The following is a 20057-nucleotide window of genomic DNA, read 5'->3' as shown; positions in this document are numbered from 1 at the left end:
TTGCCATTCAAACTTTTCTTTAAAGGGATACTGTCATGGGAAAAAAATGTTTTTTTCAAAATGAATCAGTTAATAGTGCTGCACTGAAATCCATATCTCAAGAGAGCAAACAGATTTTTTTATATTCGATTTTGAAATCTGACATGTGGCTAAACATATTGGCAATTTCCCAGCTGCCCCAAGTCATGTGACTTGTGCTCTGATAAACTTAAACTTAAAATCACTCTTTACTGCTGTACTGCAAGTTGGAGTTATATCGCCCCCTCCCTTCCCCCCCCCCAGCAGCCAAACAAAAGAACAATGGGAAGGTAACCAGCTCCCTAACACAAGATAACAGCTGCCTGGTAGATCTAAGAACAACACTCAATAGTAAAAACCCATGTCCCACTGAGACTCCTTCAGTTACATTGAGAAGGAAAAACAACACCATGCCAGAAAGTATTTCTCTCCTAAAGTGCAGGCTCAAGTCACATGACATGGGGCAGCTGGGAAATTGACAAAATATCTAGCCCCATGTCAGATTTCAAAATTGAATATAAAAAAATCTGTTTGCTCTCTTGAGATATGGATTTCAGTGCAGAATTCTGCTGGAGTAGCATGATTAACTGATGCGTTTTGAAAAAAACATGTTTTCCGATGACAGGATCCCTTTAATTATTGAGGCTGCCCATTTCAGATTTGCTTGCCTTTTTTGGTTGGTTGTTTGGTTTGTATGCATCATTTTTACAGGCTAACTGAATGAGCTTAAAGGGGTCATATATTTTCCCTTTAATCTATGATGATCACAAGTCAATGCATGGTTAACAGACATGCTAGTGGCTGCTGATCAAATTGTTATGGTTTCACACAAAGCCTTGAGGGCAACCCTGTGACCTAAGTGCATATACCTCAATTTAATAGATTAGATTCGACGGTTTCAAAAAAAAAAAAAAGACTAAGACTCATGAAACCTCTGCTGGCCTGGATGCAGAAATTCCAAAGCCATAGCAAGAACAGACCACCATGCAAAGTATTTCAAAAAGCAGAGCAGGCTAGGGCCAGAATGAAGTCGAATGCAAGATTAAAGGGGTGGTTCACCTTTAAGTTCAATTAGTCGTCATTATTTATTTTTTAAATTATTTGCCTTCTTCTTCTGACTCTTTCCACCTTTCAAATGGGGGTCACTGACCCCAGCTAAAAAACAAATGCTCTGTAAGGCTACAAATGTATTCAGCAGTAAGGTTTATACACACAGCAAGTTGCAGCGAGTCCTATAGCTGTCCCCAGTGTGGACGATTAAAAATGCACTTTAGCAGTTAAACCTGCAACTCTGTCCTTCTGTTCCTTATTTGAATTACATAAGGCTACAAATGTATTGTTATTGCTACTTTTTATTACTCATCTTTCTATTCAGGTCCTCTCCTATTCCAGTCATTTATTTAAATCAATGCATGGTTGCTAGGGTAATTTGGACCCTAGCAACTGGATTGCTGAAACAGCAAACTAGAGAGCTGCTAAATAAAAAGCTAAATAACAAAAAACACAATAAAAAATAAAAACAAATTGCAAATTGTCTAAGAATATCACGCTTTACATCATACTTAAAGTTAAAGTGGACCTGTCACCTACACATAAAAAGTTGTATAATAAAAGTAATTTGCAAATTAAACATGGAACCCGACTTCTTTTTTTCATTAAAGCATCCATACTTATAATAAAGGTGCTTAATATCGGAGCTGTCAATCAAATATTACCTGCCCCGCCTCTATTTCCGAGGCATAGAGGTGGAGCAATCAATTACTTTCACTTTCTATTCAGCACTTCCTAGATGTCATTGCTCTGCATACATTACTCCTCCCTCCTAACAGTCTATAATTTGGTGCATGGGCTTGGGGTCCCCCACTCTGAAGCATACATAAAATTTTGGGGGTGATACACAATTTGTTTTAATAACAGTGTCCAAAATATGGCTCCTGTCTGCTTGCTGTGATTGTGTAATTCCAAGACTGAAGGAAACAAAATGTAAATAAATGTAGTGTAAGTAAATTTTATTTTGCTTAACTAACATGATGGAAAATAATTTGGAATTATTTCTTAGGGCGACGGGTCCCCTTTAACTCAGAGGTGAACAACCCCTTTAAAGTTAAAGAATGATTAAGGACACACAATATGAAACATTTTATGAATAATACAAACAATATGAAATGTTTTATAACTTTGATCCTAACCTAGCTCTTTGGTCCAATCTCAGAGTTGCAACTCTCTTCAACGTATATTGTATGTGACAAAATGTTTGCCTGTGCAGATGCACAAATGGAGCCCGAAACTCTTTGAAGACAACAGCAGGTGTAAAATGCAGGACTACTGAGCGACTGCCTGTTGCCTCAATGACCTAAATGAGTACCACATAGGTGTTAGATGCAAGGCAATTTAAGCACAATGGCTTTGTGTATGGCATTACAATCAATGCAACCTCCCACCTGTTATGCACCTAGTAGCGTGCCAGCAATAATGTGAGGCCTGGTAGGCACAAAATCACTATCATAAAATGTGGAGAGTGGCTTGTATCCTTACAAAACAACCATGATATCAAAGTAGGCAAATAACATTACATATAGAATCAATCATTTCAGATAAAATGATTTTCATACCATAAGCATATAATCTAATGTTGGGTTTTGTTGGTCAAAAAAAAGTCCACATCAATAGTTAATTTATCAGCTGCAACAGTGGAAATAGAAAATAGAAAATACTATTACTGCCACTGTATACTGTTCTCTTTCAATACACCACTGCACTCCATGTTATAAAGGAGGTAAAAAAAAAACAAAAAAAAAATAACGCATTCATGCGAATATGCAAAACAACTAGTACAAGGATAGGATCCCTTATCCGGAAACCCGATATCCAGAAAGCTCTGAATTACAGAATGGCCATCTCCCATAGACTCCATTTTATCCAAATAAGCCATTTTTTTTCCTTTTTCTCTGTAATAATAAAACAGTAGCTTGTACTTGATCCAAACTAAGATATAATTATTCCTTATTGGAAGCAAAATCAGCCTATTGGGGTTATTTAACGTTTAAATGAATTTCTAGTAGACTTAAGGCACGAAGACCCAAATTACGAAAAGATCCATTATCCGGAAAACCCCAGGTCCCGAGCATTCTGGATAACAGGTCCCGTACCTGCACTAGCTTGGAACTACTCTTTTTTTTAAAGATCCATTACATAGAGAACAGATATCCTCACTGTAGCTTTAAAAACAGATGGAAACGAAATTCATGTGACTGCTATAGAATCACCTCTTCTAATTTTAATCTGACTGCAATACATGAAAGGCAGAAAAATAGACCAGGGAAAATATTCAGAATTATTAAAGCATCAAACAGGAAAAGTGAAGGATGCATCAAACCATTCCAGAGAAATCCAGGTTATTAATGTGAGTGTAGGCTTTCTTTATAAAAATTTGAAGCGATTAAATAGTCTATTGACCCATATGACCTTGGGACAACTGATCAGTACAAAGAAATGTCATTAAAACTCATTTATGAGTGTTCCAGAGACAACAATGCCCCTGCACAGATAACTACAGCCAGAAGACTAAATAATGTTTGTTTTTTTTACATGGCACATTAAAGAAATCATTTTAAACCAATTGTATTTTATTTGTTAATCTACAGCACATTAATAGCCTGCCTCACTTTTAAATATGTTTTTTAACATTATCAGGTTAACTGAGACAACAAGACAATTTTACCCCCCAAACTCTTACAAAAAGGCAGAGCATATTTTATTACAATACAGAAAACCTGCCTATTACTTATTTTTTTTTTTTTTTTGCTGAGACAGTATTCCCTTACTAGTACTGCAGTCATAGGAGTCTGGAAAAAAAACAAATGCATTTGATGTTCGGAAAGTGTCAAATAATTGAAATAACCTTTTATAAAAAATGTCTAAAGACAACCAGACGCAAAAGGAAAGTTTGTTTTCATATATATATATAAAAAAAAAAGTACAGATCTAGTAAGGTGAAAACCATAAATATCAGCTGGCCTAGATTCAAAGATTGCTATGCCCTCCCTCCCCAGCTGTTGTTGGACAGATACAAGTTAGTCATTAATTTCCAGCACAATAACCTACCTAGCAGTTAGTATTAAGTGCTGTAAAAAAATGATTCTGAAAACCCAAATAGCGATATGTTCAAATATCAAGGAGAAAAGCAAACGGATCATGATATTGACCTTAATCCACTAATCAGACCTCTAACAGAGGTCATATGGACTGACAAACTCAAGATAAAGCAGAAAAGGCTTTACACATTCCTTCCAGCTTCAGCATAAATGATTTAATACCTGTAACCCCCTCTCTACCACAGGCACAACCAGATGCTTTCAGCATGTCCTTCCCAGTCGGTATAACACACACATCATTAGATTATATAAGGTTAAAAAAGCTTAATGGCTTGGGGGCAGATTTATCAAGGATCGAATTTCGAAGTGTAAAATACTGCGAAATACGACCATCGAATTCAAATAATGAAGTATTTTTCACCAAATTTGCCCATCGAATGATCAAAGTAAAAACGTTCGAACGATTTTAGCGTACGAACGAAAAATTTTACTTTGATGTGTGAAGACTTAGAAAGGTCTAGAAGGTCCCCATAGGCTAACATAGGCAGGTTTAGTTTGGCCAAGTATTGAAGTGGAAGTTCAGTACTTTAACGAATGGTCGAATATTCAAACGATTTTTACTTCAAACCGAAGTCGAAGTAAAATCGAAGTCATAGTATTTTTTTACTTCGGAAATTCCCCCGAATTCACGTCGTCCCTTGATAAATCTGCCCCTTTATGTCTACTCCACCCCACTCCTAAATGGGAATAATCAGCCTTTGAAAATCCCCAAAACAAAATAAAAGCCCTACATGCATTTTCTATTTAAAGGCACAATTCATTCAGGGAGTGTATGAAGTGGCAGAAGCATTAGCAGCAGCTTTCAGATAGGCATCCTCTAACTGTGCCAGCAAAAAAGGGGAATGAAAAGGCAAGTGGGTGGAGTGGAGCCATTGGAACTAAAGGATATCCTGAGAGACAAACGGGAAGTTAACCCTGTCCTTGCCAAGGTAGCAGGGCGCAATGATTCATCAAGCTGGATTCATTACGCAGTGAGAATAAAACGTCTAACCATGGGCAGCATCCCTAAGGAATCTGTCTGTGAGCAATGTCAGTTTGTCCAAGCTCCTGCAGCAGGACGGGCCAATGCGCAGCCTCCCTGTGGATGGAATGCCCCCCCCTCCAACAGGATATGGTTTATCCAGGAATCCGCAGGTATACCTACAGTAGGTCACTGGATTCCACCCCTTTAATAATGGCGTAGATATAAAAAAAGCAACATCTCGACAGATTCCCGAAAAAGGAATGTCTCAGGAAACAGTTTATCCTTAATTTCCGAAGCGCATAGCTATCATTGCTTTGTAGGTTGCAAAGCAGTGATTTCGCAGAAGGCCACCTGCCGCATAAAAGGCTTACCTCGATATAACCGGCTAGTGTTGGGACTAATATCACAGCTATCACAGCGAACAGCGTAGGTGGGGTCCCCATGGTAATGTCTCCCACGTCCGCTAACTCCTCTCTCCTAAGCTTCTACCACCAGACTGAAGAACCTTACCCAACCGCAGCGAAAGCTCCAAAGCGCATCCGGAATTGACGTCACCAAGCCCAGGTGCCGCCCAGAACCACGCCCGTTCTCCCAGAAAGTAAACACACGCCCACAGCGCTGCGGATCCTGGCATCTAACTGTTCATCCAATGGGAGAGAAGCTTATGCCTCTACTTTCATCTGCCGCCTCTGTTGATGGTAATTTAGCTATTTGCCCATCCGATCTGGCCCTTCCCCTTCAGTTGCGGCGCAAATGTCTCGGTATGTGGTGTTACTGATTTATAAACGGAGGGCTACTCCCCCCCGTCCGTGTTTGGACAAGTCAACAAAGGCTGCGCCGCGAAACCCACTTCATTGTTTAAAGAGTTCAGCTGCGGTTGAAAGGGCGTGAGGAGGGTGACTTGATGCTGGAGATTGTTACCCTGCAGAGCAGTTTTCATTCTTCTTCACGAGGCTTTGTTTTCGATCTGAGAAAATTCTTTTGCAAGAGGTTCTAGAATGTAAATAACTACTACCTGATGAATGTTGTAACTGTGCTGGCACTATAAGGGCAGAGACACACGCAAAGATTCAGGGAGATTAGTCGCCCATCGACATATAGGGTTGCCACCCGGCTAAAACAACTGCCAAGGCCGGTATTACAAATTTACCGGCAATGCAGTTGCCGATAATTTGTAATATCCTTTAAAAAAAGCCCTCGGCCTGCCCCCATTTGCGCAGAACTTAACTTTTTTGTAGTGTTCTTCACATCACCACGATGTTGCTCCGCTCCTTTTTGTGTCATGCTGCGTAGCCCCGCCCCTTTTTGCATCATGGACCGCCTCCTTTTTGTACCCGCCCCCAGCGGCCGGTTATTTTTTTCACTAAAGGTGGCAACCCTATCAACAAATCCCCTCTTCTTTGAGTTTGGGCGACTAATCTCCTCGAAAAGCCGTCCCGCCAGTTAGAATCTAAATCGCCCACAGTATACGAGTGCCATCCCGCCGGCAATTTACATTCTAGCTGGCTGGAAGGCAGTTCGGGCAGATAAGTCGCCTGAAGAAGAAGCAACTTGTCGTTGAGTGTTTAATCTTCCGAAATACCAGCGTGTGTCTCTGCCCTTAAGATCATTTTCATACTGTCTAAATGTTGGACAATGTGTTTACCTTAAAAAAATTCATATTCAAATTCTTTCTTCACGCGGCTTTGTTTTCGATCTGTGAAAATTCTTTTGCAAAGAGGTTCTAGAATGTAAATAACTACTACCTGATGAATGTTGTAACTGCGCTGGCACTATAAGGGCAGACACACGCAAAGATTCAGGGAGATTAGTCGTTCATTGACAAATCCCCTCTTCTTCGGGTTTGGGCGACTAATCTCCTCGAAAAGCCCTCCCTCCAGTTAGACTCTAAATCGCCCGCAGGATCCGAGTGCCATCCCGCCGGCGATTTACATTCTAGCCGGCTGGAAGGCAGTTCGGGAAGATAAATTGCGGCTTTGTTTTCAATCTGTGAAAATTCTTTTGCAAGAGGTTCTAGAATGTAAATAACTACTACCTGATGAATGTTGTAACTGCGCTGGCACTATAAGGGCAGAGACACACGCAAAGTTTTAGTAAGAGTAGTCGCCTAGCGACAAATACAAATAGGTACTAGTAACTTAACCTGGTGGGCTTTGGTTTTGGATATAGAGTCTTGATAAAAGTGAATTAAAGTTAGAAGAAGGTATGGTATACCTCTTCTGCCAATATACAGTATACTGCTTTGCAAACAGACCTCTGAACTCCAGAGGAATTCTTCTGTTAACTGCCAATCAGCTCCAATGATTCTAGGTTTTTGCCCTGGTTTTGCCTACATAACCCTACTATAGACTGGTCTTCTATCCAAATCTCTTTCTGAAGCCCATATTGCTTTAAGAATTTGAAATATAACCAAACCTTCAAATGATATCTGGGTCCCAAAAATAGAAAAGCTGATGCTAGAAGATTTTTCCATGAGGTCCTGACCATCCTGAAATACATAAAACTCTGGAACTCCTAAACCACACTGTGTCGTGTGGCTCTATGTGTAGGGACGGTTTTAATTTTTTGGCTCCCCTAGGCTGCCTGGGTCCTAGCACCAGCCCATGCGTGCCCACACCCGTTGTGAGCGCATGCGCCGGCCACCAGATCCTAGTGCATACCGGAGAACACGCACACATCCCCCCCCCCCCGTGAGGGCTCCCAATGCTCCTCTAGATGCAGCTGGGCGCATGCCGTCCCTCAAATTTTGCTGCCCTAGGCCCGGGCCTATGTGGCCTTGCCACAAATCCCGATCTGTCCATGTGGAACAATGTAACAACATATATAACATCCTGTACTTCTTGTGCTTTTCCAAAGTCTCTCACTCCTTTCCATGTGACCCTGTGGAAGCCTTGCTGGTCCCTTCATGTCCTTGAATCCACCTTGCCATGGATTTCACTGTTGAGCTCTCATCTTCTCAGGGCAACACAGTGGTAATAAGTATTAATAGATAGTGGTCGTAATAGTTTCTGTAAAAGGTGACATTTTATCCTTCTTCAAAAATGGTATTTGTTGACCATTCAAAAATTGCCATCAGCTCCTGAATTGTCTCAACTCATCAGACATATTTATGGGCTACCTCTAGAAATTGTACCTGAGAAAGGTTCTTTACAAATCAGTTGGGTTAAGCTTCCAGTTCTCATCTGCATATCATGCTCAACCTAATAAAGCAAGACCTAAAAAAATTCACAGGTGTCACGTTTTTCATCTTTCAACCAAAATAACTGTGCTAAGTTTATTCCCTGGGCACAAATTGTACAAAACATTGCTTCAAAATGCTTCACAACAATGCCTCTATCATCTTCTCAGGGCAACACAGTGGTAATAAGTATTAATAGATAGTGGTCGTAATAGTTTCTGTAAAAGGTGACATTTTATCCTTCTTCAAAAATGGTATTTGTTGACCATTCAAAAATTGCCATCAGCTCTTGAATTGTCTCAACTCATCAGACATATTTATGGGCTACCTCTAGAAATTGTACCTGAGAAATGTTCTTTACAAATCAGTTGGGTTAAGCTTCCAGTTCTCATCTGCATATCATGCTCAACCTAATAAAGCAAGACCTAAAAAAATTCACAGATGTCACGTCTTTCATCTTTCAACCAAAATAACTGTGCTAAGTTTATTCCCTGGGCACAAATTGTACAAAACATTGCTTCAAAATGCTTCACAACAATGCCTCTATGTCAGTGCTGTCCAAGTTCTGTGGTACCGAGGGCCAAAATTTTACTGGCCTATGTGGAGGAGGGCCGATAATGGAAGTCAGTGTTGGCCATGCCCTCTTTTAAACCACACCCACTGTAAACCACACCCATATTACCACATGAACTTTTAAGATAATATCCACATTAACCGTGGTAGCACACCAAAAAACCAAATGGTTGGTGTTCACTGCAGGGAAATCCCTCATCACTCATATGTGAAAAATTGAAGTCATGTTAAAAACATACCCTTAAATCCATATGCCTCATCCTCCCCTGTGGATAATACAACAACCCCCAACACATGATTAAACACTTTAGGGGCCTTTAACAACAATTTGCAAATGCTAATAACCCCAAGAACAAACCCCTAACAGGCTTACATTCCACAGGTAGCATAGGGCAAGCAGAGAATGGCACACCCAAGCAGCACTGGGCAAGCAGAGAATGGCACACACAAGCAGCACTGGGCAAGCAGAGAATGGCACACACAAGCAGCACTGGGCAAGCAGAGAATGGCACACCCAAGCAGCACTGGGCAAGCAGAGAATGGCACACACAAGCAGCACTGGGCAAGCAGAGAATGGCACACACAAGCAGCACTTGGCAAGCAGAGAATGGCACACACAAGCAGCACTGGGCAAGCAGAGAATGGCACACACAGGGAGGCAGGGCCGGGCCAAGGTATTTTTGCACCCTAGGCAAAGGCTTCAATCAGTGCCCCCCCCACCCAGTCCTGCATTACCATTTCCCACCTTACCAGTCATATAGCCCCCTGTACCTGTGCCAGCACCTATCATATTGCCTCCATTTGTACCTATGCCAATGGCAGTCAATCCCTCAGATTGCCCCCAGGCCCCAATCTGTACCTGTGCCAGCATAAAACAAAACATCCATTTTATTTTTACCCCCAATCTGTACCTATGCCAGTAGCAACCAAAAGAATCCATCATATTGCCCCAAATTGTATCTGTTCCAGCAGTAGCCAAAAATCCATCATATTGCCCCTAATTTGTATCTGTTCCAGCAGTAGCCAAAAATCCATCATATCGCCCTCAAACATCTGTGTACCTGCGTCAGCAGCCACCATATTGCCTCATGTACCTGAGCCAGCAGCAGCCAATCCCTTATATTGCCCCCAATCTGTACCTGTGCCAGTATCAGACAAAAAATACACACTATTGCCTCCATATATGTACTTGTGCCAGCAGCAGCCAAATATCCATCATATCATCTGTTTACCTGTGCAAGTAGCAGCCAAGATATTGCCCACAAATATGTACCTGTGCCAGCAGCTGCCAAAATGGAGCTGGGAGTGATTGTCTGGAACAGGGGGTTTATAAAGTTGAAAAACTATTAAAGGCCAAGCAAGGCCATGATTGCGCCCTAGGTGAGCGCCTACTCTGCCTGCCCCTAGTTCCAGCCCTGCAGGGAAAGATATCATTCTAATATGTACTACATACAGTGACACAGTGCTGGTGCTCCATTAGCATTTTGAATAAGGTGTGAACAGGTGAACAATGTGGGCAGTTTCAGTCTGGGTCTCAGGTGTGAACAGTACAGGCTTTAGGGGCGTGAACAATAGAGGTGTCACAAGTGTGAACAATACAGGGGGATCACAAGTGTGAACAATACAGGGGATTAGAGTCTGAATCTGAGTTTTAAACAATGCAGGGTGCAGTTTATCTCTACAGTGATACTTTTAAATTTTACATATGGTAAACAGACACAGCATCTGGGGGGCCAAAGAAGGGGGGGTCGCGGGCCGCGCCACCAGTTGGACAGCCCTGCTCTATGGTAAAGTCTGAAGTCTAATGTGTATATGGTCAGACCCCTTGGTCCTTTCTGATGTCCATGCTTCCAATGACACTTTGGCTCACATGTCTCATATTTGGGCTGCTACAAAGAGTAACTTAGAAAAAGCTTCCATATTTAAAGACTTTTATGGAGTGGAGGTGTTAATCAACGCCGCAATACTTCCTTAATGTCCCTTATCAAGCCTGTGGTAAAAAATCTTCTTGTCCTAAGAAATGCTCTTGGTTTAAGAGCTCAGATGTTCATGTCCCCATCATGGTGTGGAGGTTTCACCAAAATATCCTGAAAAACCTGGCAGTAAGGGTCCTGAGGAATCCGTGCCAGTCTCTGCAATCTGCACAACCTTGTGACATCACCGTACATTAAGGGGCAGATTTATTAAAAGTTTAAATGGTAAATTCCAATTTTCAAATTTATTTTTGGTCACAATTTCGAATTTAAAAGCATCAACTCGAATTTGAAAATGTGAGATTTATCAAACCTTAACCCCTAATTTGAATATTCGCCACCTAAAACCTGCCGATTTCATGTTGAAGTCAATGGCAGAAGTCCCTTGAACTATTTGAAGATGTTAATAGCAGTGATGAGCCAAATTTTTGCCAAGAAAATGACGCCCCATAGACTCCATTGGGAGAAAAAAAAATTTAACACGCAAAAGTCAAATTCGATTTGAGTTTTTGGGTCAGGACTATTAGATCGAATTTTACACGTTTACATTTTTTCATAAATAACATACCATACAAACTGTGAATACAATCTAATTTATAAGTGTTTTTTAAAATTCCCATTTGACCTTTGATAAATAACCCCCTATATGTATAATATGACATTTCAGACAATTTCTCAGCAGAAAAAACTCAGTATTTTTTTTTAGGTATTCCCATATTTGAGCTTTACTAGGGCAACAGCTGATTGAATTTTCTGTGTTCTCGCAAAGCACCATGTAATATGTTGCTGCTAAATGATTTAAGGATATTTGAGAGAGACTGTTAAAAACATAGGTACACAAATAATTTGGTGCCGTCTGGAGTATAAGCAAACAATACATTCTCTTGTATCAATCCACAGTAACTGGCAATTAAGGTAACCATATACAGGCCACCAAGTCTGGACTGGGAGTGAAAATAGGCCCTGCATTCTAAATACACAGAGGCCCAAAGAGTCCTCTACCAGCCCATTAAATAGTGACTATGGGACCTTATAGCAGCCCCTCTGGCATTTGACAGAACTCACAGATTGCCAGTCCAGGTCTGCAGGCTATCATTAGTTGCTGACTCTGTCCAGTCTGGATTGGCTGCTTTATTAGTCAATGTATGGGGCCATACCAACAGCCTACCTAAACAATAATTGCAGGGGGAAAAAGGTGGGACATTTAGTATTATATTCCCTGCTATATCTTGTGTTTTGTCTGAAAAACATGAGATTTCTATTAAAGGGGTTGTTAATTAAAACATAGGTGTTTTAAAGGAATGACAATATAATATACTGTTGCCCTGTACTGGTAAAACTGGTGTGTTTGCTTCAGAATCATAACTATAGTTATGGTGTCAATTTCAGCAGAAATGTAATAATTAGTGCCAGGCTTGATACAGGTTTCATAACCTGTACATAATAATAGATAATAAGCATACATAAACCCTACGTATTTTGCGCCCTAGGCATGGGCTAAATCTCTACTACAGGATATTGCCAAAAAGACACAAAATTATGCATTTTCTCACTAATATCCACTCTATGTGTCTGCACACAGGCCAATGGCATTCCAGTAAAGACAATTTAGTGATCAAGCAGAGGGGAATACATTGGCTTTTCTTTTTTCCAGATAAATAAGCTGAGGCCTTTGGCATTCTGGCTACAGAATCTACCACCTTTCTATATGTAAGATCCATCCCCTACTGGCACTATTTCCTGTCATACTTTGTCTACCTACAGTTGAGAAAGGCTGTTAGACTCTTTCTGGTGACTGACAAAGGATAATATCAGAGCAGTAAGGTCAGAGCAGGTAGTTTGACACCCTAGACAACCCATCTGCCGATCTTGACCTTTGCGTAAAGGACAAGCACTCGCAGTGACACTACGAGGGGGCGGGAACAAGTAGTGAACAGCGCCAATGGGGGGGGGACATGGACCTGGCCAGCCGAAGGCAGACAAAAGCTACATGCATAGCAATGGCAATTTTAAAGCCCTATAAGAAAAAGCAGTTGTCATTCACTAATAACGAGAGGTACAGAGATCAACATTCCTCCATTAATGCCTTTCATCTCTTATGCAACATGAGCACTATGTATTCATGTATGTATTCATTATGTAACCTCAAGAAACAATAATATCAAGGAATTCAGTATAATCCAAACTTTTTTAACAACTTCCTTGCAAACTTTATTTGCAAAAGATGGGAGGTGCTCAATGTAGGCCATGCTGAGAATAGCCTTCTTGTATGCAAATCCAAATGACACAAAGGCAGACTCCACTCAATGCTTCTGCAAAAATCAAAAAGCTTCTTTATTTAAGAGAGATCCCAGCAAACGTTTCGGGTTCTACTAGCACTTGATGAAGGGTCTTGTCCCTGAAACGTTTGCTGGGATCTCACTTGAATAAAGAAGCATTGAGTGGAGTGTGCCTTTGTGTTGTTTGGATTTGCATACAAGAAGGAATTCAGTATAGCAGCTTATGCAACTACACATGGAACTACACATGGACTGAAACCCTCTAGGTAAATCCTTTCAGTCAGCGGTGATAACTGTTACGAACCTATTAAATGACACCAACATCAGTGATAACCTCTGATTAAAATGACCAGAAAAGCCTATCCCTTCCTGAAAAATATCACATGTTATGGCTTATGGGTAAAGAAGACCTGTTACACCCTTATCTGGGAAACATAGGGATCCAAGCATTCTGAACATTAAATGCCAAATCTGTAATACATTTTATACATAATCTGTGCATTGTTCAGTGTAGCAATATCCAATTACATCTTTGTATTGCTATTTCAGCCATATGCAATTTCAGTCTATTTATGTGTACCAGACAAGGAAACAATATTTTTGTTTGCTTCATGAAAAATTCTTTAATATGCTCTAAGCAAGTAAGTAAAGAGTGTTAATATTATACAAGAAAGAGAAAAATGGCAATCATCCAATTGGATTTATACGTATAAAACAAATTACTCAATTTTGTAATGAAAATTAATTCCCATGCCTGGAACTAGATGCTTATTCATATAATAATTGTTCTTCATATTAGTATAAATAGAGAATACTATGAGACATATTCAATTTTTTGTTCTTTTGCAGATGTCTCATCTGCACATTTTCAGCCGAAAATGAAATATAGGTAAAACAGTTATTAGGCATTTAAATGGATCACTGTGCTGTAAAGATTTTAATAGAATTTTATAGTAGACATTCCAGATTGAATTCCAGATTCAATTTTTTTTTTCTTGGTGTCATCACTCAACTATATCTGGAAGAATTTTGTCGTGCTATTATTGTGCCACAGAGGCAATCATTGGGTAGTATTATTCAGAAATCTGTTGTTACAGTGTTGATATGTTGAGCATTATTGAGCCTCTAAGAACTGTACAAAATACAATAAGAAAATATTGGCCAAGATTCAGTTTCTACAAAAATGGGTTATACCGTATATACTCGTGTATAAGCCGACCCGAGTATAAGCCGAGGTACCTAATTTTGCCTACAAACACTGGGAAAACATATTGACTCGTGTATAAGCCTAGGTTGAAAAATGCAGCAGCTACTGGTAAGTTTTCCTAAATTTGGTCACAACAAAAATCTAATTAATGAAATGGCTCACTACATTCTTTACATACCTCTTACTCTGGTCTCTGAAAAGCAAACAGCTCAGCTGCTTCATTCATTTGTTCTTCCTGCTTCTGTCCTGCTTGCTCAGCCCTTTAACCCCCCCTTCAGAATTGTCACTGCTATCCCACAGCCACAGTCCTAGAGGGTATTAACCCCTCTGCAGGGTATTAACCCCTCTGCCACTACCCTTTATAGTCTCATAAATGACTGCTGTTCTGCAAGGAATTAAGTAAGGGATGACAGCCTCTTGATGAGCAGTTTATATTGACATTTAATGTACGGTACTGGACAGCTAAATTAGCACTGGTTATTTGTGTGCTAGCTGCACTGTTAGCACAGCCAAAACGTGCAGTATAATTGCTCCAACAAGGTTACAGTCTGTGGTGGAGACACAGCCGAGCTGGGGGCAGTTGCCCAAAGAGCCCGAGGGTCCCCGGGGAGTGGGCGTTAGCCTTGCATGCTGCTGCCTAATTAGCTGCACTCGTAGAAAAAAAATCCGGTACCTGCAGGCGGCGGATCAGCCTGTCCCTCCTCTGTGTACGTGGGAGGCTACTGCTGCTGCCGAAACCAGGTCGGATTGTATCGCTGCCGAACTCCATCCAGATATCACTTCCTACACTCACATACCGGTACATGCCAGGACGCGCCGCTCCTCAAGTCAACGTGATCGCGCAAACAGTGCGCATTCATACTTCCGTCGTACAGTCTTAAGTCACGCCTCTGCACGTCTTCCTTTTCATCGACTCCCAGGTGCGTGCGCAGAGAGAAGGCAGCGGGAGAAGGCAGCGGGAGAGGGCTTGTCTGCAGGTACTGACTCGTGTATAAGCCGAGGTAGACTTTTTCAGCACATTTTGAGTGCTGAAAAACTCGGCTTATACACGAGTATATACGGTAATTGATAATATTTTGCAGTAGAAGTCACTTCATACAAAATTATTATGTAATGCTTTGCAAAAACGCCCATCTCTTTATATTATATAGTATTTCCACAATAAGCAATGCATTGTTGCAGTTCACAGCAGGATAGCTGTTTGCTTCAGTTACCAATTATACTTACTAGGGATGTACCGAATCCAGGATTCGGTTCGGTATTCGGCTAGGATTCGGCCTTTTTCAGCAGGATTCCGATTCGGCCAAATACTTCTGCCTGGCCGAACCGAATCTGAATCCTAATTTGCATATGCAAATTAGGGACGTGAGTGAAATCGCGTGATTTTTTGTCACAAAACAAGAAAGTAAAAAATGTTTTCCCCTTCCCACCCCTAATTTGCATATACAAATTAGGATTCGGATTTGGTTCGCTATTGGGCCGAATCTTTCTAGAAGGATTTGGGGGTTCGGCCGAATTCAAAATTGTGGATTTGGTGCATCCCTAATACTTACACTATCCCAAACAATGATTAATTTTGTATTATACCTCAGCAAAAACCCTAAGTGACCCCCAGCAGCATATACAGAATCTAACCAGACACTGGGGTGCAAATAAAGGGATCCTGTATTGAATGAATGACATAGAAGGAGCAGGGAGGAAGGAAAAGGCCCTATTAATTGTTTGTATTGACTATATAAATCATTCATTTGACACCATCCATTCAACATCAGTATGTGTGATTCAAATAAGAATTCCTTTTTCCATCTACTATCAAATGTCTCTCCAGTAGTAATGGAATTAAATGTTACAGTAGCAGAAACAGCTGTATCTGCTGCAGGTGCAATTTATATTTTGTTTAATGTTATGGGAATAATATCACAAAAATCCTTTTAAATTTACCAACAAGTAGATTTAAACCATGTATATTCATGTGCCAGTCTCTCTTTAGTGCACATGGGTTGATCTGTGGCCAGATTACTCACCTTCATTCATGTTTAGAATATTTTCAGGGCTATTATTCTTTATCAATGATTGTGTTTGGCCCATGGTAGGGCCACTATCAAAAATCTTTGGACCTTATACAAGTTGTCAAGTGGTCCCCCTCCCCCATGAACCCAAGTGCATAGTACCAACATTTTTATCCATTCCCCTTGTATGTTCCACTGGCATTTGGATAAGCTTTGGTAGGACAAAACATTTAGGGGCCCATTTACTTAGCTCGAGTGAAGGAATAGAATAAAAAAAAACTTCAAATTTAGAAAAAATTTTTGGGCTAATTCGACCATCAAATGGGCTACTTCGACCTTCGAATGGAACGATTCAAACTAAAAATCGTTCGACTATTCGACCATTCGATAGTCGAAGTACTGTCTCTTTAAAAAAAAACTTTGACCCCCTAGTTCGCCACCTAAAACCTACCGAAGTCAATGTTAGGCTTTGCTATCTTTTTTTGGTCGAAGAAAAATTGTTCGATCGATGGATTAAAATCCTTTGAATCGAACGATTCAAAGGATTTAATCGTTCGATCGAACGAATTGCGGTAAATCCTTCGACTTCAATATTCGAAGTCGAAGGATTTAACTTCGACAGTCGTATATCGAGGGTTAATTAACACTCGATATTCGACTATAACTATATTTGCCCCGAGTTTGATGTCTGTGATTTTTTTTCGACCAAAGCTACTTTGATACAAACTTATAATCATGCTACTGAAATGCAGGGGCATAACTATAAAAGAAACAGATCTTGCCCAGTGGAACTTCAACTGATAAGCAGCTGCAATATGTTTATTGAAATATATTGTTGCCAAAGTTTAGGGGCACAACGATCTTGCTGTGGTCCAATAACTAGTCATTCTACTGCTGAAACGTTCATGTAGGTGATATCTCATAAAATTAATTAAATAAACTGCAATATAAACAGTTGATGTTACTTTATAATAAGTAGTTCATATAAATAGTTAAAATAATTAAAGTACTAGTAATTTAATGCATTGGTGGTCAATGTTTTTTTCATTCATTTTTGGTGAGTGGATTCTGACCTAAGTTTAAACCCTACACAACTGCCTGCCCCTATCAGGCTGATCTGCACTGTCATCACTTCATATATACATTTCTGTAGAAGTAACATAAACTCCCATGTAAAGAAGTTGTTGCTTATGTTATATAAATTGTGTCACTATTAACATAAGTTATGCAATTTGTGTGCTTTTTGTTCAGGCTCCCCTCGAATCAGAATGTAACTGAGCCTTGGGAACTGCCTCTGACTCAATTAGTTGCCTAGCCTTTAGCCAGAGGATCAAGTGGTTCTCTGCCTGATGACCATAGTGAGAAAGAAAGCACTGATGGCTGTTGGCACTATGCACACCATGCTCTTTTACCCAGCCTTGTGAGCCACTTGGGATTTTTAGCACTTTTTTAGGATCTGGTGCAACAGGCCTCCAAATCAAACACACGCATCTAGTAGTGAGATGTGTAGTCATTAGGGTCCTTCTCACCCTGAAACCGGTTTGTGGGATCAGCGAGTGCCTGCCGTTTTCTTCTTTTTTATTTTTTAAAGGGGTTGTTCACTTTCCAAGCAATTTTTTTCAGTTCAGATGTTTTCAGATTGTTCACCAGAATTAAGAACTTTTTTTAAAATTGCTTTCCATCTTTTTATTTTTTACCATTTTGCCAAAATGTAAGTATAAAATTCACCGGTCACCGGTTTTTCAGTCTGGCAGCTCAGTAATCAAGGTGCATATTCTGAACTGTTACAATTGGCTCCATTAGTTGATACATTTCTCAGCAGCATCTGTAGAATATCAGTAACAATTGTATCAATTCTAACTGCTGCCTTCAAACAGCGTTTTTTAAATGGATACAATTAGTTAATACATTTTATCTGTGACCCTGCTGAGCAGAATCCCTGAGCTTCATAAAAGGCAGCTGTTAGAATTGATACAATAGTTGCTAATATTCTACAGATGCTGCTGAGAAATCAGCTAAATGTAGCAATTTTGTATCAGTTCAGTATGCTACTGGATCACAATGCCACACAGGGATCATTAAACTTTAAACTTACATTTTGGGAAAAACTGAAAAAAAGATGGAAAGCAATTAGAAAAAAAAGTCTTTGTTGATGGCAAACAATCTATAAACTTCTGAACTGAAAAAGATTTTTGGAAGGAGAACAACCCCTTTAATGAAACTCAGGGATCAGCAGGGCCAACGATAAGAAATGTATCCACTAATGTATAAATTTAGAAAAGTTACAGTCGGTGCCCCCCACCCGAGCTGTTTCAGACAGACATAAGAAGGTGAAAAATTAAGCTTTACATTTCAAAATTAGAAAAACAGACACAATAGAAAACAGTTGGAAAAAGTCTTTATTTCTGGGGAACTATTTGAAATAATTGAACTGAAAAAAAAATGTTTTTGAAGGTGAACAAACATTATAATAAAAAAAACAAATTTTTATTATAATGTAGATAATAATATTCTGAGACAATGTTGTGTGCTGTTTGAGTTCTTCAGCTTTTTATTCATCATCTCTCTAGTTTGCAATTTCAGCAATCTGGTTGTTAAGAGTCCAAATTACCCTAGCAAATATGGAATAAGAATAGGAGAGCGCCCAAAATAGAAAGGTGAGTAATACAAAGTAGCAAAACAATACATTCGTAGCCTTATAGAGCATTTGTCTTTGAAATCTGGAAAGAGTCACAAGAATAAATCAAATCATTCAAAAACTATAAAAAAAAATGAAGGCCAATTGAAAACTTGCTTAGCATTAACCATTCTATAAAATACTAAAAGCTAACCTAAAGGTTGCAGAAGCAGGCTGTAGATAACTAATTATATGTGTAAAAGCATTACTGTTAGAATAAAGTATAGCTACTTTTATTTTATGAGGCAATTATACCTTATTTGTTGGGTCAGGTGTGTGCTTTTGTTTTCAGCTGCAATTAACATTTAACAGGTTTAGGCAAAGTGAAAAACTACAATTCATTCCAATACAATGAATCTTAATTTGTTCATAGAACTAACTCATATGGTAATCCAGACACCAGCGATGAAACAGCCTTTCGATTACTGCATAACCCTCCTTCACTGGAACCATGGCAGTTTGTCCCAGCCAGCACACCCACGATTAATACATAAATAAATCAAAGTGAACACATTTATGACATTCAATATTTCTATCTGCCTTGAAGTTATATCATGAGGCTGTGTCACACTAGTCTATTCACTAAAAGAGCTGACACCAAAATGGAACACCATAAAAGTTGGCAGATTTAGTTATAGCCAATTTGCTGAACTACAAGCACTTCTCTAATTGCAAATTTCTGGTTTGAGAAAATGTTTCCTCCCATAATTACATGTGCAGAAAATAACACTGAGCTATTTTGCAAGGTTCACTAATGCCTGGTGCTTGTTCTCAAAAATCATTTTATGTGCAACACAGTACTTTATTGATTTTAATTTGACCTAGATAATTTATATTTAGAGAGAGTTATGAGCCTGGAAAGGATTTGCAGTCTTCTGTGGATGTATCAGTTGAGTCTCTCGAGGCATCCAAGCAGGGCTGGTCCTATCACATGTGGGGCCCAATTGGGACCATGTTGGCGGGGCCCCTAGACAAAGTGTTGCTGGCTACTGACACACCAAGTATTTAGGAAAATAAGGGCATAC

General features: G+C 39.8%; 1 protein-coding gene across 7 annotated transcripts in view; it reads right to left on the bottom strand.

The window, feature by feature from the left end:
- Positions 1–5708, bottom strand: part of aplp2.S (amyloid beta (A4) precursor-like protein 2 S homeolog) — a 63735-nt gene extending 58027 nt beyond the window's left edge. Inside the window, exon 1 of one of the 7 annotated variants that reach the window (XM_041570444.1) lies at positions 5508–5708. In XM_041570444.1, coding sequence (XP_041426378.1) covers positions 5508–5579 — 72 coding nt within the window. In that variant the 5' untranslated portion in view covers positions 5580–5708. 7 annotated transcript variants of the gene reach the window in all.
- Between the last annotated feature and the right edge of the window lie 14349 nt (positions 5709–20057).

Source organism: Xenopus laevis, chromosome 7S, assembly GCF_017654675.1.
Source record: "Xenopus laevis strain J_2021 chromosome 7S, Xenopus_laevis_v10.1, whole genome shotgun sequence".
Taxonomy (NCBI): Eukaryota; Metazoa; Chordata; class Amphibia; order Anura; family Pipidae; genus Xenopus; species Xenopus laevis.
This window is presented reverse-complemented; position numbering and strand designations above follow the sequence as displayed.